The 8,563-nt window shown below is 41.7% G+C and overlaps 1 protein-coding gene across 2 annotated transcripts; it reads left to right on the top strand.

The window, feature by feature from the left end:
* Nucleotides 1–511: 511 nt before the first annotated feature.
* COX20 (cytochrome c oxidase assembly factor COX20) lies at nucleotides 512–7,356 on the top strand. 2 transcript variants are annotated; one of them, XM_082341462.1, is made up of 4 exons: nucleotides 783–907; nucleotides 5,920–6,034; nucleotides 6,143–6,206; nucleotides 6,669–7,356. In XM_082341462.1, the coding sequence occupies exons 1-4, from the start codon at nucleotides 866–868 to the stop codon at nucleotides 6,811–6,813; spliced, it is 366 nt and encodes a 121-aa protein (XP_082197588.1). In that variant the 5' UTR covers nucleotides 783–865; the 3' UTR covers nucleotides 6,814–7,356. The 2 variants fall into 2 exon arrangements, with proteins under 2 accessions (XP_082197587.1, XP_082197588.1); XM_082341461.1 differs by lacking the exon at nucleotides 5,920–6,034 and having other exon boundaries at nucleotides 512–907.
* The last annotated feature ends 1,207 nt before the right edge of the window (nucleotides 7,357–8,563 follow it).

Here is an 8,563-nt window from a genome sequence, read left to right as displayed (position 1 = left end):
AAAACGCGTGTCGCAGGCCTTTTTTTACTTCACCCCGCCTGCCTTCCCCGCCTGCACGGCGGGCACAAACGTCCTGACGCGTCTTCACTGACAAGGTCCTCCCTCCATTTTGTCCCCAGTCTCCTTCAGGCAAACCGAGTGGCGCTATTTTAAAGCCCCTCCCAGATGAAACCAAAGAAGGGAGTAAGCGGTGTGAGCGCTGGACCACACTTTCGCTCGGGGCGAAACGGTGGCTGGCGCTGGGTGGAGCTGCCGGGGTCGCCCAGGACTCGTCCCGGGGCGGGAAGACAAAGGACACGAAGGGGACGCGGGCCGCAAGCCAGTACGGGCCGACTTCCGGGCCGTGGGCTTGGGGGGGGCGGGGTGGGGGCTCCCGTTCCCAGGACAAAGCGGCGGCGGCGCGCACGCCCCCTCCGCGCGGCCCCGGCCGCCCCGCCGCGCGTGCCCAGCGCCTATGCACGGGAGCGAGCGCACGCGCGCGGACGACAGTTAGAAATGGCGGTTGGGGCGAGAGGAGGGGCGGGGGCGGAAAAAGGCGCAGCCTCGAAGTGCCAAGAGTCCGGGTGCGCGGTTGCTTCACGAGTCCTCCTCCTCCTCCTCCTCCTCCTCCCCTGGTCCAGGCCCTCGGGCTGGGGAGAGCCCCGGTGGAGGAGACGTGATCCGTTCAACTGAACAAAGGAAATGGCGGCCACACCAAAGGCAACCGGCTCGGCCGGTGCTGCCGCCGCGGAGACTGGGAAACGTTCCCTAAAATGGCGGACAGCGCGAACGCAGGCGCGGGCCGGGCTGGCCAGGGCGGGGCGGGGCGTCCGCTCACGGCGGCCCGCGGCGGCGACGGGGCGGGGGAGAGGCGCCGACTGTTCCCATGGCGGCTGCGCCGGAGGCCGGGGAGCCCGGGAAGGGGAAGGTAATCCGGGCTGCGGCGGGGTGCGGCGGGGCGCGCGGAGCACGGGCGGGCGGCGCCTAAGGACGCGGCCTCTAGAGCTGGGAGACCCGGGCCGGGAGCACGTGTCATTAGCTTCTCTGCAATCAAACAGGTCCCCTCCTCCCATCCCCCGACATTTTTATCTTAATTGCCATGATTTAAGTGACCCAAACTAGGAGGATGAGGGGACCGGTACCGATAGCTTACTGCAGGTCACAAGACGGATCCCTTTGGAAAGAAAGTTTTGTTGACAGGGGCCTCGTATTGTAATTTACTAGCAAAGAGAGGGATTTAAAAGCTGAGGACAGGTGCCTTGTCTTTAAGGCTGTATACTTCACAACACTTAACAGAGGAATCGGTAAATGCTGAGGAATGAGAACTTGGTTGTATTCGAGTGAATTTATATCCAGAGCAGGAGGGTGATGAACAGATTGAGATTTTTTTCCCGTTAACCTTGTTTTCACTCGACCACGTGGAGTATGCAGTATCATATGTAACCAATAGCTTCGCTGGCTGGCATTCATGTCTTCCTGCTCTGCCTTCCTCGCTTCACCTTCCACAGTCGTCCTTGTGGGCTACCCTGTAAAATGCGTAATTCCACCTCTCTGCTTAAAACCAGTCGTAGCTGCCCATTGCTTTCAGGATAAATCCCAATTTCTCGGCCTGTGATACAAACCTCCTCACTTAACTAACCCTAAGTGTTCAGGGACGTGTGACTCTTCTCATGCTTTCTTCTCCGGGTGTATTAAAGCTAAACAGGGTTATCTCCGGTCTCCCCTGAAGGGCTTCCCGACTCCTCAAGAGAGACTGAGGTGCTTCGGCTCCTATCTCCCGGACACCTTGTACATTGCTGGATCATTACAGCATTATACTGGAAGTTAATTTCTGTCTTAAGAGCAGGGAACCCAATTTTTATATCCTCAATGCAGAGTAAATAAGTGTTTAAAAAAGGCAATGGAAGAAGAAAGTTTTAAATAGTAAGCCATAGAGAGATTAATGTTGGATCAATTAGATTCACAAATATTTACTGAAGACCCACACTGTGTGCCACACTGCACCTATAGTTTTAGGATATTCTCTGCTCAGCTTGAAAATTTTGATCACTTATTCAGTGTTCTTGCTTCTCTAGGGAATTTTCCATCTAAATTTGGCCTAGATCATCAAATGGTTATGAATAGATGTTGGGTAAATTGTTTCCATATTTGTTTTCCAAAAAATTTTTGTCAATTTATACACTGTTGGTGCCTTTTCTGTTTTTTAAAGTCTCACATACTATTTGGAATATGCTTCCTTCAACAAAATGTACCCTTGTTTGAAACTTGCATATTTCCGGGGGCACCATAACTTCAAACACAAAATTCTAGATTGTTTTGTGAGAACACTGGGATCTTGAATGGGGCTTTCATCCTTTTTGTACCTTTGATAGGAGATAACTGCTGTCATTTTAGGGTCATGAGGGTGGCTTAACCCATTGAGAATCAAGAAAAATATGAAAAAATTTTTTGGTTAATACTGTATTTGAAGCCAAAGACAACGTTTCAAAAACAAATGATTATCTGTGCCACATGTGCTGAGATGTAAAGTATGATGGATTTTGCAAAACGATTGTCTTTTAGAAAACCTCAGTGGTGCTGTTTCCGTCGAGTGCAGCTGGTAAATGTCTGGTTGAAGCAAGTTAAAGGGAGCGTAGGTTTGTAAGTGAAGAAGCACACACAGGTAACTTTAGTTTTGCAGTGACAGGGAACAGAAAAATGGGATGGTGGCTTGCGGGGAAAGGGTGTCAAGAGAGGGGGATTTATTTTGTATGTTTCTAGACTGGAGATTAATAAAAGGAGGAAAAACAAGTAATGCAAATGAAAGATGGGATAACCACAGAAGCAGAGGTCTTTTGAGTGGAGAAAGTAATCAACTGCAAAGTGAGGACTAGTTAGTTTTAAATAGGAGTAGGGCCAGTTCCTCCTTTGAAACAAAAGGGAAGGCAGAATATGAGCACTGATGCAGATACATTTAACAGTGGGAAATGAAGTAGCTCTAATTTGATCTGATGTTTCCTATAAATTATTAAATTGGCATTCTGGCTTATAAGTTTCTTTTTGAGCTTCCCTTAATTCCATCAAGGTGTGTTGGTAAGGCTGCCTTTCTAAATCTAAGCTTACCAAAAGTCTAAAATTTTAGTTTACATTTAAAGGCTTTGTTAATAGCAGGTGAACCTTGAGTTTGCAGACAACTAGGGAATAAAAGAGGAATGTTAAATGCCTTGAACATTACAAACACAACTACTTCAAAATGACTTCAGGCTTAGACTCTTTATATCCATTTCTAAGAATCAAAGTTAAGTATACTCTCAAAAATATTATATAAGCTGAAGACTTCATTACAGTATTCCATACTTGCTTTTAAGTCATCAGCAGTCTAAACTCCAACTTTACCAGGAGGTTGAAAATTCCCTACTAGTAAAGGGGAAAAAGTCTTTGTACATCCTTACCCAGTTTTGATACAAATTGCAGATCTACAGTTATGTACTCAGTTCTCTTACTCTCTATATGTGAACCTTGGTGTTTACTAAAAAACCAAAGGGTTAAATGCTGCAGTGGGAATGACAGGCTTTCAGGGTCAGACTGACTTCCACTTCCTCTCTGCCAGCACTTACTAGCCTTCTGCTTAAACCCTGAGCCTGTTTCAGAGAAAATGTCACAAAGAGGTTGTGAGAATTAAAAACAAGGGATATAAAGGGCCGGGCACTAATAGCTCCTTGGCACCTCTAAGTTATGAGATTAGACAAGCACTGGCTTCTCAGCCTTGGCGCTGACATTGACCAAGGCAGTTTCATAGGTGATACACGCATTGTAGGACATTTAGCAGTAGCATCCTTGGCCTCTAACCCACATTGTTGGTTTTAGAAGGTACCACTTAAAAAGGATATGCTTATCTTTCAAAATAAACTGGATTATTCCATTATCTGCAATTTCAAAATTTTTACTTTTCTAAAATCTCTAAAGCAGTGTTTCTCCCAGTCTGGGGGGTGGGCGGTTTCCTAAACATAAATGCCTGGGGCCTACTGAGTCAGAATCTGAGGGTGGGATTTGAAAATCTCTAAAAAGCTCAGAAAGTTACCTACCTAGCTGATTTAAACAAACAGCATCATTTCAGATGTTCAGCAAGTTTATTTTACACACTTGGCAAAGAACTGGGGCTGATAATTTTATCCAAATGCCCCCCCCCCGCAAAGTTTGCAGATTCTGGTGTATCCTGGGGTCACACTAGGGCTCCATTATGGAACAGAATCCAAATGAAAAAGCTCAGAAGCCTTGAAACAAGTGCTGTCTTTGGCAGAGATGTGCAGTGTTTGGCATGCTGCGGCCAACACTTGATGGTTCCTTTCTTTTTCTCTGCTTAAATGTGAAAGCCATCTTAACATTCTACCCTGTGGTAGAAGCTGCTGGTCTCGTCTAAGATCTGACATTAAACACCACCCCCCATGTCAGTCTATTTAGCATCCTTCCCCCAGGGCAACGGCCTAGCTGCAGAACACATCACACCCTCCTTCCCCTCCGGGGCCATAAGTTCCACCTGGCTCTTGACCTGAGGGTGAGAAACAATCAATCATCTTTTGCTAAATTAAACGAAAAGCCTAGAAGCAGAATTAAATCCCAACCTCTTTGTCCATGAAGATTTGTACTAAAGAGCCTTTTAACATTCAAGTCTGCAACTTCAATGAGCGCCTGTGTTCATGAAGTAAACATGTTGGGGGGGGGGGACAGGCAGAGGCAAAAAAAAAAGGAACATAATGATCCAAGAGTATATAACTTTTGCTTTATTAGGAACCAAGTCACATTGTCTTTCCTGCAGAAGCCTGAGCCAAAGCAAACACAATACCTTCATGTTTCAACCTTTAATCTGACTTGCCCTTTACTGTCCTTTTCCCATTTCTTCCACTCTTTTTCCCTTACAGTATATTACCATCTAGGTATATCTCATCCCAAAGAATGGACAAGTGGCTTCCTTTTTAAAAGCTACATTAAATGAAAACAGTACCTTAAGTTTTTTTTTTTTTTATGAATAGGAGAATGCTGTAGCAAAACATAAGCGTGACTTATAAAATTCTGTCCTGCCCTCCCAAAACCCCTAAGTACAGAGTGAGAGTGAGAAGACATTCAAGTTGAAAATGTTATGCTTAAAGTGGCAGTATTTTTTAATGAGGGAGAACAAATCCATAAATCCAATGAAGACTATATAAAGAATTTTAAAACCATTCATTTTAGCACTTGAAGGAACTTAAATTATCACCTAGCTGAACCCCTTCATTACAGATTGCAGGCCAGATAAAAAAATATGTCCTACAGGTTACAGAAGTTAGTGGCAGAGCTGAGAATAAAATCCAACCCTCTAGATTTCCAGCTTTTTTCATCACACCTAGGTGTGGTTACCATGTACTATCAACAAAGAAATACAATCAACAGCAACTTCATTATCACAGGCAAGAAACAGACGAGATTTGTCTCAACACAAAGCATTTATTCTTACAGACACAACCGATGTGTTGTTGTTACTAGTTAACACAGAAAATCTGCAGTCCTCCTTAAAGGAATTTAAAACAGCAGTATACTAATATTATAAGCAACATGGTTAGGACAGTTTCACTTTGCCCATCTATGCGTCTCAGGTTATTAGAAGGAAATTATGCTTTTAAATTTCAATGATAGCCAAATCCCCAAATGATTTCATACAGATATTTAAAGAGCTCATAAAATAATGTATGCCCTTACCTTATCTCCAAACCAGTTGATTAACAAATTATAGCATAACCATGGTACCATAATCTAGGTTTAATTTACCCTACCTGCTTAGGACTTTCTGGTCAAATTCTCAGGGTTTCCATTTTAGATTCATATTATATACCAAAGCAGGATGATTAAAGATGGTTTTAATCTTTGCCAAACCACCCTAAAATAAAATATTCTCTTGTCCAATCTAAGTTTTTTTATTTTTCGTAGCCCTTTAAGCTCCTAGGAATTTTAGATGTTGAAAACATCCCCTGTGCACGGGATTCGACATTGTATGGCTCATTAGGATCTGTTGTGGCTGGCCTTGGACACTTTTTGTTAACTAGTGAGTATCTGCTTCTCTCTATGCATAAAAAACATGTTTCTCTGAAGTTTTTTTCCTAGATGAAGTTATAACATGCAGTGTATTAGTGTTTATGCTTCCTTTTGACAGGTAGAATTAGAAGATCATGTGACGTTGGAATAGGAGGATTTATCTTGGTGACTTTAGGATGCTGGTATGTGTGCTAAGTATTCAAGAAGATCCACGACTGTAATAGGTTTATCTAGTTCCAAAGCACATGCTCCACTCAGAGCAATCTCCCACTGAGATTCCCCACCCTCACTGAAATTTATCTTACAAAATGATATTGCTGGACTGCCTTTAATCTTTTAAATATGTATATATACACACACATTTTGTGTTATTTGTCAAATGAACAGATGAATGCATGACATTAGGCACTGCATTAATGCCATATCAGGTTTTATACTTCCTTTAGGAAGGTCTCAACCTTTTATCTTATCCTAATGCTTATTTCAATCCCTGCCTATGGCATAACATCTGAAAATGCTACCTTAAGAATGTGTTCACAACCACTGACAGTCATCTGTAAGCATTTAAAAATTTTGATTACAAATTTCAAATTAGTTTCTACAGGTATGTTATATCAATAATTTATTCATGTTCTCATTACTAGGTTCCATTGTAGGTATAATTATGCAAAGCTAAGAATCCAGGAAAGACTTGCCAGAGAAGGAATTAAAAACAAGATTTTATATGAAAGTACCCACCTTGATCCTGAAAGAAAACAAACCAACAGCGGCAGCAGCAGCAGCAATTGAGCAGTCTTGAGCACAGAAAACCCAGATACAACTCACTTCGGTGTGAACAAAGCCGAGATCAACTATAGAAAGCATTTTATATACCATAAGGCTTTCAACCAAGTAAATAAAGTATGTGTAAGTTGTAGTCTTTTTTACATGTGTATGAATATTTACAAACTTATTCTGGCCCTGTATCTACTGTCAGTATAGCACATAGTGGACTCGTACTTAAAATAAACCTTGTGTTTAACATGCTTAGAAAAGTGTTTCCTTATAGTAAGCAGTGAGTACACACCTGACGTTTGAAGAAATAAAATCTCAGTTCGATGTTAAAACTTGCCTTAAAAACAAAAATCACAACTGTATTACTGTACCCTGTTAAAAATGAGGGGATACTTTCTGATTTCGAAAGCCAGTGATGTTGTATCAGACTTAAAACTAATGGGTCATCGCTTTGCAATTGTTATTTTAAAAATGTACCCATTGCTTGACCCTATTCTTCCACTTCAACAGGTGAGTCACCTCTCAGAAAGTAAAGGTGGTTTTTAGCTGCTCTAAATATTTTTTGGATGTATGCAGAGTTTTTATTTTTAAGTAGAACTTAAATATGTACATGGCACACATAAAAATATTTTCAGAAACTTGCTTGGTGCAAAGGAGAATACTGCAGAATTACACACATATTGTTCCATTAATGTAGACATTTATAATTCAGTTGGCTGCCATTTAAAAAAAGCACCCAACACCCAACTAAGTCCACAGCATTTATTCATTCATTCATCATTTTTGGTTTAATAAATATCAACATTACTTAAAACACAGGCTTAGAGACCTTTCTGGTTAAGAAATGATAAGTATGAAAGAAGACACCAGTGGATAGGATTGTGGCATTATTACTGGTCCTACTGATTATCACGGTGAGCTAAACAGATCAAGGAAGAGATGTTTTGAAACTTTATTTTGTTCTGAATCCGTTTTCAGGATTGGTAGGGGCCTGCTCCAGTTCACAAGAGAGGTAGCATTTTCCCTCCCATGCTCACCTTCTTATGGCTGTCATTATAAGGGTTAGGGTACACAAGCTATATGGTTTACCAAATGCCCTATCATGAGTGACACTGTCAAGCATATATGTTCTAAGAGATTTTTATTGATCCTAATCATCTGGCAGCCACCAAAGGAAAGACTTGGACATTAACAAGGGAAGGTTATTAGAAAAGAGAATGAAGTTTTTTCAAGATCATCTGCCTGCCGTTACTGACACAAATCAAAGCTGAGTGCAGTCTATATTATTCAAATTGATCTTAAACAAGTATGTTATAAAAATTCCATGTGACAGTCACTCATGTTTTAAAAGGCATGAGTTGGGGTGGGGTGGAGGAATTGATGAGTACTAATCAAATTTGATATTTAACAAGCTGTGCAGGCCACTTACGTTCTCAGCTTCAGTTTGATAACATGTAACATACGAAATCAGGCAAATGGATTAAGTAAGTCAAGTCCCTTCCAGCTCTAGCACACTATGATTACATCTTACCCTGAGTAAGAGAAAAATCTCTCGGCTGGTAAAAATTTCCAAGGCCTTCAATGATAACAAGGTTAGTTCATTTTCACAGCAGAATGACTGCATAAATTGGAGACCTGGATAAAAACAGAAATTTAAATATAATTACTTATTTGGATTACTTTTCAAATATCATTTCATAAACTTAAATTAGCACTTTTTCTTCTTTACCTATTAAAATGATACAAAACGCATTAATGAATTATT

The sequence above is a fragment of the Balaenoptera borealis genome, assembly GCF_965194805.1.
Source record: "Balaenoptera borealis genome assembly, chromosome: 1".
NCBI classification, from domain to species: domain Eukaryota; kingdom Metazoa; phylum Chordata; class Mammalia; order Artiodactyla; family Balaenopteridae; genus Balaenoptera; species Balaenoptera borealis.
The sequence above is the reverse complement of the archived record's forward strand: the minus strand, read 5'-3'. Positions and strand labels throughout refer to the sequence as shown.

Bases quoted from the DNA above. Each gene is read 5' to 3' on its own strand.
- COX20 (XM_082341461.1), top strand. From the start codon at position 682: ATGGCGGCCACACCAAAGGCAACCGGCTCGGCCGGTGCTGCCGCCGCG. The intron at 908-6,142 runs GTAATCCGGGCT...TCCTTTTGACAG, and splicing joins GGGAGCCCGGGAAGGGGAAG to GTAGAATTAGAAGATCATGT. The intron at 6,207-6,668 runs GTATGTGTGCTA...TCTCATTACTAG, and splicing joins TTGGTGACTTTAGGATGCTG to GTTCCATTGTAGGTATAATT.